A 17,353-nucleotide genomic window follows, 5' to 3' on the forward strand; every position below is an offset into this window, starting at 1 on the left:
TTTTAAAGCATTGAGTGTTTTAAGGTGAAACTTAAGAAATATCAAATTGAAATCTTTAAAACAAACATCAATTTTAAGATTCATAAATAAAGACATGTTTATTATTAAATAGTATTGTTTTTAATTACAGAGAAATAAATTGCGTTTAGTATTAAGTGTATGGTTTTAAAATTACAAACAAATAAATTGTGTATAATATTAAGTGTATTGTAGTTTATACAAGCATATTAATACAAATAATATGTAGGTATATACTTATACTATTTTTTTCTCTCTTATATTTCTTTTGTTTTTTTAATCTATCTTTTTTATCAAGTTATTGAGAATTTAAAAAAATAGGAGGTAGATTTAACTCATCACTGACATAAAGTGTTCATTGTTTAACAGCCCCAGGGGTTTCCCCACCTCCACTATCACTGATATAGCGAGTAATGGTTATAACGAAGAAATTTTATCGGTTCCTTGATGCCCATTATAACCAGGTTTGACTGTATTTACTGATTTATCTAATGATAAAAACATTTCATTACTGGAATACTTGGATATATGAAGCAACCGTGTTTCTATGTTAAAACAGTATGCATTTATTATTAGGAATTAGTAGTGGAGAGAGCCAACAGGATCCATCAATAGCAGTGGCACAAGTTGAAACTATCCATCCTCCGTCAATGAAGAAGAATTTTGTATTTTGAAAAAGGCACAAATTGCAGACTATTTTGTCCTTTTATGCTTTTCATTAAGATTGAAATTATTGTAGTTTATTTCATTCATAACAGCCTTTTCAGTGGCACTGTATTGCCTGAAAACTTGAGTCACGTTCCGAGAACATTTCCATGCACAAGAAATTAGGTTTAAAGCCCCCAGAAAGAAATTTGATTATGAAATTTCTCTCAAGAACAACACCTTTTGAACACTATCATTGTCTTCTTCTGCCACTTGATTTTTGTTCTTCTCGAAGATTTTTTTTAAGGTTTAGATTATAACAATATCATAAATGTACACATAGACTCTTCCCATAAGAAATCAGCTCCTGCACATTCAGTTTTATTAACTTCATGAAATATAGCATTTATTGACTGTTTGGATGTTTTCTTTGAGACCTGCCAAATTGGGAATTGATTTAGGTCTTCAAGTGACAGAAACTTAAAGGCCTGAAGTACCTTATTCACAGAAAATGACATTGAACTACCAGTGCAAAAGAACATGTTTAAAAGTAAACAGTGTAAAAACATGTTAAATAGCTGTAAGGGATTTATCTAAGCAAATTTATTTTGGTATACCCTTGTTATATTTAAATTGATTTCCATTGAAGGTAGGAAGATCTTCTATGCATTCATTAAAATTAACTTATTTTTCTTCGCTGTTCTATTATTATTTCTTAGTTATCGCCAATAATTTTTTCTTTTCTTTTCTTTTCTTTTTTTACCTTCTTGCAGGCAGTTAGATTATAACAATATCACAAATGTTACCAAAGGTTGGCTGTATGGGTTAAAAAATCTTCAACGATTGTAAGTATATTTTATTTTCCCTGTTAGTCCTAATCAAATGGTTTAGTACCTGTTTCTGTAAGATTGCACATAATTTTAAAAAGCCTGCTATGAGTTTTTAAATAAATTTCGAAAATTATAACTTTTTAAAATATTGTGCTATAAGAAGCAAGGCTTAACAAACGGTCACCATGGTGACTATTTTTGTTGAGCACTGCTTATAGCACAATATTTTAAAGAAATCTGACTTGTCTTTCAACTAATATTTAAGCCAGTCTAGCAGCTCTGAATTTCTATTTGTTTTATGATCACTGTGGTCTGTATCTTACAAGTATTGACATGACTCTCAACAAAGGTACAATATGATGGATTTATAATACAAAAGTTGAACTTTTGTATTATAAATCCATCTTTTGTATTATAACTTACAGAATGAATCTTATTAGCCAAAGGGACATGATAAAGAATAATAGCTCAACTAGTTATATCCAACTTTTGTTAGGAAAGAGTGAAAATTAAAGTTACCTGTAGAGAAATTCAAAATTGATACATCAAACTTTTTTGCTCATTTAATTGATTAGGGAAAAATAAATGTTGGAAGATTATTCATTTGTGAAAATATACTGTTTATTTTCATGTGTGCAAGGTTATAAATTGAAGGGTCATAACAATCGGAGTGACTTAGTTATTTGCAATATTTTGTGCTTTTTCAGTATGCTGTAAAGAAATTTAAAAGCTTTTAATTATCACAGTTTGATTATCAGTGGATTGTTCAGTATCATAGTACAGCAGGCCCCCGTTATAACGCGGTTCGCTTTACGCTGATTCGCTATAACGCTGTTCTTATATTATAACCCGTATCTGACTATAACGCTGTCACAGATCACTATAACGCTCTTTTACAGATTACATTTTTGACATATTTAACGAAATCGTTTCATTTGATGGAGTCGATAGCTTGAAAATGAATAGCAAAACAGCATTAAAACGTTTCCCACGCTGACTTGAGCAATTTTCCCACGCTCAGTGAAATTTTCTCTCACGCTAATTTAAGTACAGTGACTTGTTACGTAGTTCCGAGATCAACATTTTAAAAAATGATCAAATGTATTGCTTGTAATATTTGCGTTATATGCATAATATTTGGGTTATATCCGAAGTCTAGTTAGTCATCACTCAGTACAGTATTAGACATCGTGCGTAATGGACAGTTTACTTGAACATTGTATCATAATTAATTCAACCAACGCAGTTATATTTTCGAAGAGCTAATAATGACCGACAGGAATGAAAATGCAACAACGTCTGGGCGCAGTACGAAGACTATAAATGTAAGAAAAAGACTGAATTTGAAAATTAAATTAGACGTTTTGAAGCGAATCGATTCCGGTCAATGACAAGCGGATGTGTGCCATAATTTAGGACTCACAAATTTAACTGTAAGAACAATTATGAAAAAATAAAGAATTAATTTTAGCAGCGGGAAAGATAGCTGTTCCACTGCAAGCAACTAGGACTAGACCGGCTATTAGGATTGAAATGGAAAGACTAATTTTTTTGAAGATAATATTCCAATGCAGAATTCAGTTAAGTTAAATATTAAAAAGAGAGAGAGAGAGAGAGAGAGAGAGAGAGAGAGAGATTAGCCAATACGATGATCTGAAGAAAACTCGCCTAAAAAAAAAAAAATGTGGAACCATTTAAAACTGGTAGAATAGATTTAAAATCCCGGGAGAAGCCGCTAGTGCAGATTAAGGAGCCGAAACTTTCAAAAAAGAACTTGTTAAAATTATTGAAGAGGAGTATTATGTGTTATACTTCTCAACAAGTTTTTAACATAGATGAAGCAGGACTTTTGTGGAAACGAATGCCTAAAAGAAGTTTCATATTGAAAGAACAAAAAACATGCCAAGTTTCAAAGCGGCGAAGGATCGGTTGACTTTATTGCTGGGTGGTAACGCTGCGGGCCATTTAAAATTAATACCCCTTTTAGTTTATTTGGAAGAGGGCCAAAGTTCAACTCAAAATCCACACATTTTTCATGATTAAATTCATCCATTAAATTAAATCAATTAAATTCATTATTTTAATTGGAATTTTGTTTACTTTTGAGACGCAAGTAGTTACCACATAATTATACGTATGTAATGCAGAATATTTTATATGTGCAAATATTTGAATATTAAATATTTTGACCGACATTTGTGCATCTTTTCATTACCGTTTATTATTGATTAGGAAATATCCTATTGCACCGACCGCAGCTCACAAATACATATGTTATCTTATGGGAAAGCGGCGCTCGCTTAGCGCGGATTCACTTAGCGCTCTGTTTTTCCGGAACGAATGATCAGCGTTAAGCGGGGGTCACCTGTATGATGCTGATAAATATCAGCCTCTTTAAAAAGTTGGCATTATATAAATTTAATGCTCACAAGTATGGTAAATACTGGTTCATCTCGGGTAGGAATACCTCATGATTTAAGTATATATCATAATGACTGTTCCAGAAGATTTTTAGTATTCTTCCTCACATTTGCCAGCTGGTGACTAACTTGGCTGTGGCACCTAGATTTAAAACAAATTTGTTGAGAGCATTGCTGTTTTTATGAACAAAGTTAATACTGATGACCAACAGAATGCCTCCTTTGAATTAATAGAGTACTGTAGTTGAGAGAGAGAGAGAGAGAGAGAGAGAGAGAGAGAGAGAGAGAGAGAGAGAGAGAGAGAGAGAGAGAGTACACACTACAAATATGTATTTAATTAAAGTTTTATTTTGTAATAAAGATAGTTATATTAGCTGAGAAGAGTTAATGTGGTAATTGCTCATAGTTGGAGCATTGAAAATAATTTGAGATATGTATAAGAGTTGAGAAAAGTGAACAAAGAGAGAAATTTGCATGTAATGTTCATTGACCTAAATAAAATATTCATAGCTATAAAAGCATATGTTCTCCTATTTCACTAAAAAGCCTGTATCCATTTCATTTAATTATGCTTTTGTTGCTAAAAGAAATTGTTGATTGTTTTATTAGCCAAAGTTGCGAAAGCTGCGAAATCTTATCCACGTGTTGGATAAGATTTCGCAGCTGTGGCGAACACGAAGTTTTTATTTATATTTAGCCGTTTTATTGACTTAATTGTTATATTAAATTATTTTCTATAAGTAGCTTTATAGTCCTAGTCAAGCTTCTTGGTTTATTTTGAATTTCGATAGTGATTTTGAAAGTTAATACTTAGTCTCTCTGTAGATTTTACTGTTTGTAACTTTTAACATTAGCATTAGTTGGGGCATATGATACAAGAATCAAGCTTATACAGCATCAGCCAAAAAAAAAAAAAAAAAAAAACCCTTCCCATTTCACCTATCCGGTCACTCCAAATGTTTGTATAGTTCAGCCTTAAATTTATTTAAGCTATCAACTTCCACAACAACAGATTCCAGTCTGTTCCAGCAATCAACTACCCGCTGGCTAAAGGCAAACTTTTGCACATCTATTCTACAACTGCCTTTCTTCAATTTGAACCTATGCCCCCTCAGGTTCTTAATCTGAGCATGCGGAAGTATCTCGCCAGCATTGAGCCTGCTGAAACCATTCAAGGCCTTATAGGCCTCGATCAGATCACCTCGCAGGTCAGTAGTCTCCAGATGCTGCAACTTGCAGAACTTAAGCCTTTCTTCATAAGCGCACTCCTTTGTTCCTCTCACCAATCTTGTTTGCCCTTCTCTGTACTCATTCTAGCAACTTTGCATCCTTCCTAAAATGAGACCTCCAGACCTGTATACAGTACTCAAGGTGTGGCCTGATCATTGTCTTGTACGAGATATCACCTCCTTGTACCTGCTACAAAATTCCTATATATCATTGACAAGACTCCATGACCTGCTCGGCCAGATTGTCTGCACTGCTCAGAGAACTTCATACCTGACTGCACAATTACCCCTAGGTCTTTTTCATTCTCCACTTCTCTGGGAGTAGTTTCACACAGTTGGCACTTTTCTCTTGGATTACTGCTACCCATGTGGAGTACTTTGCATTTGTCAATGTTAAACTTCAGTTGCCACTTCTCAGCCCATCTAACTTTTCTAGATCCTGTTGCAGTAGCATACTGTCTTTACTGTCATTAACAACCCTGTCAATCTTTGTATCATCTGCAAACTTGAACATTAATCCTGATATACCTTCATTGATAAATACACAAAACAACAATATGCCCAGCACCGAACCGCCGACCGGGCTAGCCGAGTGGGTAAAGTACCTGCCCGGCAACCCGAAGGTCGCGGGTTCGATTCCCGCCTTGGGCTTGGATCAAAGTACTGCAAAAACCTTGGGAGGTGCAATATGGCCACAGAAGCCGATGCGCCAACAACTACCAAATCAAAGAAAAAAAAAGAAAGAAAGCACCGAACCCTGGGGGAGTCCGCTAATAACATTAGTCCACGTAGAGCAGTGTCCATTTATTACCACTCCCAGCTGTCTCCCACTGAACCATCCCTTTATCCATTGCAGTAACTTGCCTTTAATGCCATACTTCTCCAATTTGTACAGCAGTCTTCCATGTGCAACTGTATGAAAAGCTTTCCTGAAATCCAAGTATATGATATCAAAATTATTTTTGACATTCAGTTCCTTTGTGACTACATCATAGTATCCAATCATCTCCAGTCCATGGGGACATCCCCTGACTCTAAGGTTGCTGTCATAATTATGGCTAAGGGTTTGCTTACTTCACTTGTTGCCCCCTTCATTATAACTGGATAGATTCCATCTGCCCCAGTTGCTGCCTTCTTTATGTGTGACTTCAACGATTTCTCTTCCACTTTGCTCTCAGTTATTACAAAATCACTTAGCTCTCTGTTAGATTTTAATAAACTTCTGGCATTCCCCTCCTTGAATAACTGCTCATGTGTGAAGTAGATGCAAAATACTCATTCAGTTTATCAGCTCCTTGAGCTGATAAACTGAATGAGTCTATGTTAAGTGGACCAATCTGATTGGAGTTTATATAAGTAAAGAAATCCTTGCTGTTTTTCTTAGCATCCTTTGCCAAAGATTTCTCGTAATCTGCCTTTGCTTGCCTAATCTCCTTTATGACTTGATTACAGACTAGTTTATATCTGCCATAGGCTTCTTTGCTGCCTTCTAGTTTATATGCATCCCATGCATTTATCTTCTCTGCCACGAGCCTCATTAATTCATCTGACATCCATTTAGGCCTGAACCTAGAACAGTATATCTTGGTTGGTATGAAAAGCCTAGTAGCTTCCAAGATTAAGTCCTTGAAGGCTTCCCATTTAGAATTCACCATTGGTAACATCATCAGTTGATCCTACTGTATAGAATTTCAAAACTGTCTGAGACCAATGTAGTCACCTTTACGAAAACAAAAACCCTTCCCTTTACCCTTAATAGTAGTTATACCTTTAAGTAAATCCCACATCAGTATACTGTGAACTAGTGGTTCCTTTATCTACAAATTCTTAATGCATGAATAATCACTGCTGATAATCAGATGAAGGGTATTACTTCCTCTTGTCTCCCCTCGAACATGTTGCCGTAGAACACCATCCTCCAATAAATCCACTAAAGTCTTGCTAACGTGCGAGTGACCAACCCATAAGTTCCACTCAATATATGGAAGGTTAAAATCCCCCATTACAAGACATTCCGATTTACTGGCTCATTCTATTTCTCTGCACAACTGTTCATTGTACTCATCAGAGTCATTAGGCTTAAAACAAACTCCTACACTCATTTTCCCTTTCCCAGTGTTTATGTCACACCAAACAGACTCAACATTGCACTATCCACCCATGTCAACTGGATGCATTTCCTTAGATTTTGTGTGTTTTTGTTAACTAACAGCATAACCAATCCTCCCTTCCTATCCTGTCTGTCCTTTCAGTACACATTGTACTCCCCAAATTCCAATTCTGCACTGCTTATATCTGTGTGACACCATCTCTGTGATAACCCAACAATACCTGCCTTTGATCAGCACTTCAAATTCATCAATTTTATTTACTATACTTCTAGCATTAGTGTACATGCAAGTATACATGCACTTGTTCTTACTCTTAGTTATCTGCCCTAGGCTTCTGTGCTGCCTTATAATTTACATGCATCCCATGCATTTTTCTTCTCTACCACAAGCCTCATTAATTCATCTGATATCCATTTAGGCCTGAACCTAGAACAGTATTTTTTAGTTGGTATGAAAAGCCTAGTAGCCTCCAAGATTACTTATTCCATGATGACTCCCAGCAGCTCTCGATGTCCTCAGGAACTTGCTCTCTAGGCTGCTGCTCATTGCAAGAATCACTTTCGCCTCTGCCTGTGACTACCGTTAATCTTTTAGTCTGTGAATCACCCAATCTAGCAGTTTTCCGACCCACTGAACACTGCCTCGATAGCATCTGCAAATATTCTTGCACCCTTTCCATTTAAGTGTATCCCATCCCTGTAGAAGCAATCTCTCCTGTTAGCAAGCACAGACCACACTGAAAACAATTTTCTCCTGTGAGCTTTGCACAATCTCTTCAGGGCCGAATTGATTGACAAGGCTCTCATCATATACTCCCTCCTATCGTGTCTGGGCAGAATTGCAGAGACTTTAAAATTTAACCCTAAATTGCAACTTTTTTCCAGGATTGATCTGTGCTTAAGTAAATCTGCAGAACTCTTACGCTTAACGTCATTATTGCCATCATGTACAACAATATCACCTTTTGTGCTCTTAAAAGATGATATCTGCCCTACAACATCAACTTTTGCTCCTGGCAGACATACCCTGGTCCTGTTCCACCTATCCTTTTTGCATGGTATATTCCCCATCTCCCTGACAATAGAGTTACCAACAATAACTAGTTCCTGTCTGACCAGCGCATTCTGCCTTGGAGATTGCCACTGTTTTGCCTGATGCACAGGAGTTAGCTCGGGCATTGAGTTGGGCAGCTGAGAGCTTGATGGGCTCCTCATATTAATTTCTTCAAGGGTATTTACCCTACACCTCAAACTCATAGCCACCCATAAGAACTCTGAGTTGGTGCCTAATTTCTTCACAGTCTCTGCACCTAATACAAACAAAGACTTCCTCCTTGGCTAGATCATTATCTGTTCTTAACAGATCTGCAAACATTTCACATTTTGCGTATTGTTTTAGACTGTGATGCATTGGAGAATTGCCCCCTTCGGTTCTCCTGTGAGACACAGCACTCTGGCTAATCTGTGAATGTGCTTTGCTGCTCTAGTCTGGGTCATGATTCTGTTAAGTATAATTTAATTAACAGTGAACTTTAATAAGATTAATAAATTTTACTGATTAATTGATAATACTATACTATTCTAACAGATTTCTAATTCAGTGCTGAGTTTTTGCTATCTATTTTTACGTTAAACCTTACGCTATTCCGTATCATATAACAATGGTGGCAAGTTACGATTGTAAAATCTATGGACACTAAGTATTAACTTTCAAAATCCCTATCTAAATTCAAAAATAAACCACGAAGCTTGGCTTGAACTATAACACAACTTATAGATAATAATTTACATAATAAATAAAATATAGATAATAAATATAAATGAAAGCTTAGTGTTCACCAGAGCTGCAAAAATCTTGGTCAACGTGATAATCCCTGCCACCATTGTTATATGATACGGAATAGCATAATGTATATCCCTTACTTGATAGCATAAGATTTAACGCAAAACCAGATATTGAAATAAGTAGCACTGTATTAGAAATCTGTTAGCTTAGTATAGTATTATCAATTAACCAATTAAAAATTTATTAATCCTTTTAAATTTCATTGTTAATTAAATTGGACTTAAACGGAATCATGACCCAGACTAGAGCAGCAGAGCAACGAGCACAAAGTAGCGGTAGTACTGTGCCTTTACAGTGAACTGTTACACCCACAATGAAAGCAACGTGGAGATGGGGGAACCACTGGTGTAATTTGATACTAAATACACTACACTTTATACATTCTATGGGCAAATGATTCAGCCTTAGCTTTTAAAAGATTATCATCTATGGGAACGTTTTTTGCATGTATCATCATTAGCCATTACAAAAATATAGGCAGTACTCTACTTATGTACAAATGACTTACGTACAACTTGTAGATACTTACAAAGCACAAAGCAAAAATACTGTTTATTGAAAATATATTGACAGTTTTAAAACACGTGTGCAAAGTACCAAAATCAGCTGCTGTGTACAGTGGACCCCTGCTTTATGATATTAATTCATTCCAGCGACATCATCATATGTGAAAATATTGTAATGTGAACCCACATTACAATATTTTCACATACTTCCCCTTTTTTTCGTAATTCGCTTCAAGACTTCGGAAGCTGAAATTTTCACTATATTTCTAATCTATATTTCGCTATATAACTATTGGCATTTATATTTTGCTATATAACCTTTGACGTTTTTGCACCATAAAAAAAACAAAAAAAAAAAAAAACCTCAAGCTCTATAACAGCTATTTATCTCTCTAAAAGGTAATTTTTATAATGGAAATTGTATTAGTTTTATATAAATTTATGTCAAATAAGCATAACACAAAATCACTTTTAACTAAAGGATGCAAAAACAAAGAATGCGGCCAACATGTTTACAAACGCTGCTACTCGCTGACAGGAAGGGCTGTGTGATGCGGTCGGAGACAATCATAAGCCCTGAAATAAGTAGGCACCAGTTAACACGATCACTAGCATCAGTTGCTTTATAGAATCAAATTTCCAAAAACCAATCCATACCAATAAAATGCACTATGCTTCATCCAGCAAACAGAAAATTGACCACAGAACACACAATTTACAGACAGTATAAATGGAACAATTAGAATTAGCATTAGTAGAGGCATACAATGCAAGAAAGCAAGCTTATGCAGCATCAGCCAAAAAAAAAAAAAAAAACTCTCCCATTTCACCCCTCCAAAGCCTGTCCAGTTCAGCCTTGAATTTATTTAGGCTATCAACTTCCACAACAAAAGATGGAAGTCTGTTCCACCAATCAACCATCTGCTGGCTAAAGGCAAATTTCCGTACATCTATTCTACAACTGTCTTTCCTCAGTTTGAATCTGTGCCCCCTCAGGTTCTCAATCTGAGCAAGAGGAAGAATCCCATCAGCATTCAGCTTGCTCAACACACTCAAGGCCTTATACAAGTTAATCAGATCACCTCGCAGGTGCCTACTCTCCAGGCACTGCAATTTGCAGAACTTAAGCCTTTCTTGGTAAGAGCACCCCTTTGTTCCCCTCACCAATCTTGTTGCCCTTCTTTGTATTCATTATAGCTACTCCATCCTTCCTAAAATGAGGCCTCCAGACCTGTACACAGTACTCTAGATGTGATCCGACCATTGCCTTGTACAACGGGATAATCATCTCCCTGTCCCTGCTAGCAAAATTCCTATATATCATTGACAAGACTCCATGACCTGCCCTGGCAGCCCATCCACACTGCTCTGCAAACTTCATATTTGACTGCACAATTACCCCCAGGTCTCTTTGATTCTCCACTACCCTGAGTGTAACACCACACAGTTGGTACATTTCTCTGGGGTTACTGCTACCCATATGCAGTACTTTGCATTTCTCAATGTTAAACTTCAGTTGCCACTTCTCAGCCCATCTACCCAACTTTTCCAGATACTGTTGCAGCAGCATACTATCATTACTGTTATTAACAACCCTGCCAACATTTGTATCATCTGCAAACTTGGACATTAATCCTGATATACCTTCATCAATATAATTGATGAATATACAAAACAACAATGGGGCCCAGCACTGGTAGCATTTGTCCACGAAGAGCAGTGTCCATTGATTACCACTCTCTGTTGTCTTCCACTCAACCATCGTTATATCCATTGTAGCAACTTACCCTTAATGCCAAATTGGTGTACCTCCAATTTGTACAGCAGTCTTCCATGTGCAACAGTATCAAAAGCTTTCCTGAAATCCAAGTATATGATGTCAAAATTATTTTTGACATTCAGTTCCTTTGTGACCACATCATAGTACCCAATCAAATTGGTCAGACAAGACCTCCCTTTAACAAACCCATGCTGTGTTTTAACTATTGCTGCAGTCTTGTCTAGATGATCATGCAATACTTCTTTAACCAGTGACTCCATTATTTTCCCTGAAACACAGGTTAAACTAACAGGTCTATAGTTACTTGTGTCATCTTTTGAACCCCCTTTGTGAATTGGTGATACATTTGCACATCTCCAGTCCATGGGGACCTCCCCTGAGTCCAAGGAAGCTCTCATAATTATGGCTAAGTGTTTGCTTACTTCTTTTTCTGCCTTCTTTAATATAACTGGATAGATCCCATCCACCCCAGGTGCCTTCCTTATGTTTAACTTCAACAATTTCTCCTCCACTTTGCTCTCAGTTATTACAAAATCACTTAACTCCCTGTTAGAGTTTGATAAACTTCTGGCATTCCCCTCATTGAATAACTCCTCATGCATGAATGTAGATGCAAAATACTTGTGGCCTTATTCGCTAATGCTCCTAAAAAAACCCTACTGCAACAACTCCAACACTGTTTCTTGCTATCTTGCAATGGTTATAAGAATCAGTTTTGAATGCCTTTGTGATATTTCTATAAAGCACATTTCTGGAGGTCACTACCATAAAACAATAAAACCAATTTGCAGTTTCTGGTTTATTGGGCTTGTCTGTTAGTGCAATCTATTATAAATGAGTAGTAAACTCGATTTTATTGCATTTGCATTAATACAGATAGCTGGAATTTTGTGGGTTTTTACGTTATTATGGTGAATTGTGTTTCCTCTTCACTGAAATCTTCCATCATATAAAACACAAATAAATTTTTAGAATCTTCTCATTATTTCTATTTTTTAAGCTTCGTAAACTTGTTACTCTGTATCTCATTGCGCATATCGTGTTAGTTGCAATTTGTGTGTGTTATCAATTGTTTATCTTTTTTATTGTTTTAATTTTAGCAACCCCCCCAAACCCCTCTTGTTTATTTTTATTCTTTTTTATTGTATCTTGTTTATACACTCTACATTATTATCCTTTGTGTTTTTTCAGCCTCATTTCACTCAGTTACAAATCGTAAAATGCTCTGAACAATACCATACATATGGCTCAGTGGAGTTTATTGGGGATTATAATCTCGGAAGGTGCCTCCGTAGCCAGGTGGGAAGGAGCAGCAGTGCGTAGCACACTCTTCTTGATTAGACCGGGGTTCGAGCCCGTCACCACCAAATACGGAGGATGCGGAAAGGTCAGGGAATGACCACCGCATATCTCGGAGCAATATGGCCTTAGTTGCTAATGCTCCTAAAAACCAAATAACAAACAACAAACAAGCAGTGCGTAGCACACGCTTCTTGATTGGACTGGGGTTCGAGCCCGTGACCACCAAATACGGAGGACGAGGAAAAGTTAGGAAATGACCACTGCATATCCCCGGAGAAATATGGCCTTAGTTGCTAATGCTCCTAAAAAAAACCCAAATAACCAAATAAATAATCTTGGTGAGTTGCACTGTACTGTACATGTATTTAGTATCTATAAGACCGAAGTTGGACTTATGTACAAAATGCAGTTACGTACATGAAAAAAAAAAAAAAACAGCAAAACCAATTAAGTACGTATGTTGAGGAGTGCCTGTACCTTTTCAAGATCCAGACACTTCGCCTTTTTTCTCGAATCCTACCCAGTGTAGCAGATTTCTCTAAACTCTCAATCTTTTTCCAAGCTTTCAGAATAGTGAACAGAGTACTCTTAGGAATGCCAAACTGTTTGGTGATTTCAGTCTTAGAATGCACACCATTATCTACAGCTTGCAAGATCCTAATTTTACCTGCGATTGGCAAAGCTATCCTCTTTCTTGGAGCCATATCAATAAACATACACTAACTAATGAAATTAACTTCTAGCTGATGTTCATTTCATTACTGCACTGTGAGAAAAGAGCATGGGAGATGTTAACAAATGATTTCTCACAGTCAGGCTACAAGCTCGTCAATTACTTCAATATATTTGAAGCGTTTTGTCATTTTTAAATGCGAATATTGTAATAAAACAGTACAAATTCAAATTAAATGGTAGAAAGTTATGGTTGTTATAGAGGAATCCTTTTATTTTCAAGTTTGTTATACTGAATGTAAAATAGCATTAGATTAATGAGAAATTGACCAGGACCAACCACATAGGATGTTGTAATGTGTTGGGACATTAAAAGAGGATCACTATGAAGAGCTTCGACTTTATTGTTATTATTATTTATTATGTTGGTGTTCCAGCATAATAAATAATGGAGGCATGTTCACTTCTGCCAAAGCAGTGCTCGAACCCAGATCCATCATGTTAGTAGGTAGGCCGGCATCATAATCACTGGACCGTCATGCCCATTTTTATTATAATAATAATAATAGTAGTAGTAGTAGTCGAAGTAGAATTGAAACTTAAATTATTAGTATCAAAACTTATATAGCATCTATTACAAAAAATAAAAATAAATAAATAAAATAAAATAAAAATGAACTCAAGCAAAATAACTTCCTAGTTTTATATTATTTTATATACTTCCCAATATTAAGGTAATTATACTGTACTGTACCGTACTGTACTGGGCAGATTTTTTTCCATTCAGTCTTCAGTTCTTTTTCTTAATTTGAATCGGTGCTCCATTGTTAAGTTTCTCAGGGATTCTTTTGGGCGCCTCCGTAGCCAGGTGGGAAGGAGCAGTAATGCGTATCACATGCTTCTTGATTAGACTGGGTTCAAGCCCATCACCACCAAATACGGAAGATGCGGAAAGGTCAGGGAATGCCCACCGCATATCCCGGAGCAATATGGCCTTAGTTGCTAATGCTCCAAAAAAAAACCAAAACAACAACAACAACTCTCGGGGATTCTTTTGTACAGGACTGATGAAACTAGTGACTAAAAATTTGAAGTACCTGTGCACTTTTCAAATTTGAACAGCAGCCTTAAGAATTTATCTTGCATTCAGGAATGAAGGTAATTTACATTGAATAGCAGCAATATGCAGACTGAAAAAGGGTTACCAATCATCATTTTGAAAACTTGAACAGCAACCTTGGAATACATTCTTCATACAGGAATGAAAGTAATTTCCGTCAAATATCACTGCTATTTGTTGGAAATGAAGTACAAAACTGGTGATATGCAGGTTCATTTCCAGTTCTGTGCAAAAGAATCACCATTTTCTCAATTCTTTTATGGCCTTTAATTAAATCAGATCTCCATGCAGATGTGTAGTTTCTAAACTTTGTAGCTTACTTGAATTAAAGCCTACCTGTGAGAATATCAATTTGCATCCAAAACTAGATTTGCTTTTCTCCTTTTACTTTTCAAGAATGTTAATATCTTTTGTGAGTTGAAGTTTCCACACCTGTATGCAGTATTTGAGATATAGTTGTGCCATTGATTTTTATAGTAGGGTAATTAATGGGTTATCTCACTGGCAAAATTCCTGTATTATGATTAGCTCCATTTGGTATTCTAGCAGCCTTATCACCACTGTTAAGAGAACAGAACATCAAACAGGGCTATTCACAATATCATCATCAGTATCATTAATGAAAATTAATATATTCAGTAAACCTTAAAGTAAGTTTCATATGGCCAGTGATAATGGGAATGATGTGGAGTTGTGAGGGGAACAAACAGGCACTCTTACCAAGAAAGGCTTCAGTTCTGCATATTGCTGCTCCTAGAAACTATGCACTTACAAGAAGATCTGATTGAAGTGCTTAAGACATTGAATGGATTGAGTAAGCTAAATGTTCATGGCAGTCTTACTCCTGCTTAGACAGCACACACAAAAGAGGCAATAAATTTAAATTGAGGAAGGATAGTTGCGAATAGATGTACAGAAATTTGCTTTCCCAGAGGGTAATTGATTGATGGAACAAACTTCCGTCAATTAATCAAATTTTCAGGTTGTAGAAGTGCGTAGTTTGAATAAAATTAAGGAAGAATTAGGCAAATTATTAGAAGGGATGAAAAAGTGACATGTCATAGTGTTTTTTTTTTTATTTTTTTATTTTTGATTTATGCTGTATAAGATTACTTCCTTACATTGTTTCTATTACTAATAGTAATACAGTAAACCTTTGTTATCTTGGCATTAGGATTAAAAAAAAAACTTGTTAACTCCAGTCAGTAATAAGTTTCAAATATGAGGTTACAATTTTGCATGCTTTCAAGTTCAGTTAGCAAGAACTGAAGATGATTCCTACTATTATGACTATTATTATTACTATTCTTACTTGCGATTCAGTTTTACTTTCTAAAGGGATTTTAATGTTGGCAAATAACTCTTCTTGCCAACATGTAACTTTTCACTGCTTTGATTTTTTTTTTTTTTTAAATAGATTTCAGGTTGGTTGAATTGATGGAGTTATGCAAGAATCTGTTTATATCAGAAGTTCACTGATTATGGGCTTTCAGGAAATTTTTTTTGTCATACTTTGACCTCCAAGTGGTTCCTTCACTTACTGGAACAAATTGGTCCCAAAGACACTCATGTCAGAGATGCACAACAATTTTCCATTGCCACCCAGCCGACCGGACTAGCCAGGTGGGTAAAGTGCCTGCCTGGCAACCCAAAGGTCGCGGGTCCGAATCCCGCCTCGGGCTTGGATCAGAGTAGAGAATGCAAAAACCTTGGGAGGTGCAATATGGCCACAGAAGCCGATGCACCAACAACTAAAAAAAAAAAAATTGCCACCCAATAATAGTAGCAATAGGAAGAAGCAAAGGCATTTAGGTAGTATTGTAGGAAGCAAAGGGAAAATGAAGTGGTGGTATATTGCAGGTGCAGGTGGCCATAGATTGTGTAGGGTTTTATGAGCCTGCATGCAGATAGAATGTACAGACAAATGTGAATGCCCATCACGAGAGATTTCAATCTGCTTTCTTGTTGATTTAAGCAGTTGGGAGAAAAATTTTTAAACCACTTAGTTTAGCATGCTTGACATTGCGGCAGCACTTAGTGGAGAGTGTTTGTGGAATGCTGTGGTGGATGCTGATGAATGAGGTTTCAGTTAAGGTAAGGACACATCTTTCAATTTCAGTGAAGAGGATTATCACCGTCTAAGATGCTGTGTGGCCTCTCCACTGATAAGGTAGAATGGAGAGGATGAACACAGGGGAATTATGAAATAACATTAAAACCACCACCACCATTGAAGAAATAATGAATGTATATATATTTTATGTAAAGAAAATATAGAACAAAGATGTCAAGTTGAATGAATAAGGAACTGGCTGGTTTAACCTATCATGTTGACATTGATTATAACAAACATATTTGATAGGTAGAACAGGACAAGGGTATGTCTGCTAGGGGCAACGGTTGATGATATAGGGCAGATATCATCTTTTAAAGGCACAAAAGGTGATATTGTTGTACAGATTGGCACTAATGATATTAAGAGTAGGAGACCGGCGGAATTACTTAACACGTACAGGTCAATGTTGAAAAAAAGCCATGAGTTAGGGTTGAATTTGAAAGTGTCTGCAATTCTGCCCAGACACGATAGGAGGGAGTATATGATGAGAGCCTTGTTGATCAATTCAGCCCTGGAGAGATTGTGCAAGGCTCAAGGGGTAGAATTTTTCTCAGCATGGTCTGTGCTTGTTAACAGGAGATACTGCTTCTAGAGAGCTGGGATACACTTAAGTAGAAAGGATGCAAGAATATTTGCTGATGCTATCGAGGCAGTGTTAGGTGGATAGGAAAACTGCTAGCTCGGGGGGGGGGGATGCATGGACTAATAAATTAACAGTGGCCACTAGCAGAGGTGAAAGCAATTCTTGCACTGCTTCTA

At 36.4% G+C, this 17,353-nt stretch overlaps 1 protein-coding gene across 1 annotated transcript in view; it reads left to right on the forward strand.

The window, feature by feature from the left end:
* LOC150078125 (uncharacterized) overlaps positions 1–17,353 on the forward strand; it is a 281,371-nt gene that overhangs the window by 121,098 nt on the left and 142,920 nt on the right. The window contains exon 8 of the mRNA XM_090384470.1: positions 1,437–1,508. Within this exon, the coding sequence (XP_090240596.1) occupies positions 1,437–1,508 (72 nt within the window). The remainder of the gene's footprint in view (positions 1–1,436; positions 1,509–17,353) is intronic.

This window comes from Mastigoproctus giganteus, chromosome 11 (genome assembly GCF_048544385.1).
Source record: "Mastigoproctus giganteus isolate SK-2022 chromosome 11, ASM4854438v1, whole genome shotgun sequence".
In the NCBI taxonomy this organism is placed as follows: Eukaryota; Metazoa; Arthropoda; class Arachnida; order Uropygi; family Thelyphonidae; genus Mastigoproctus; species Mastigoproctus giganteus.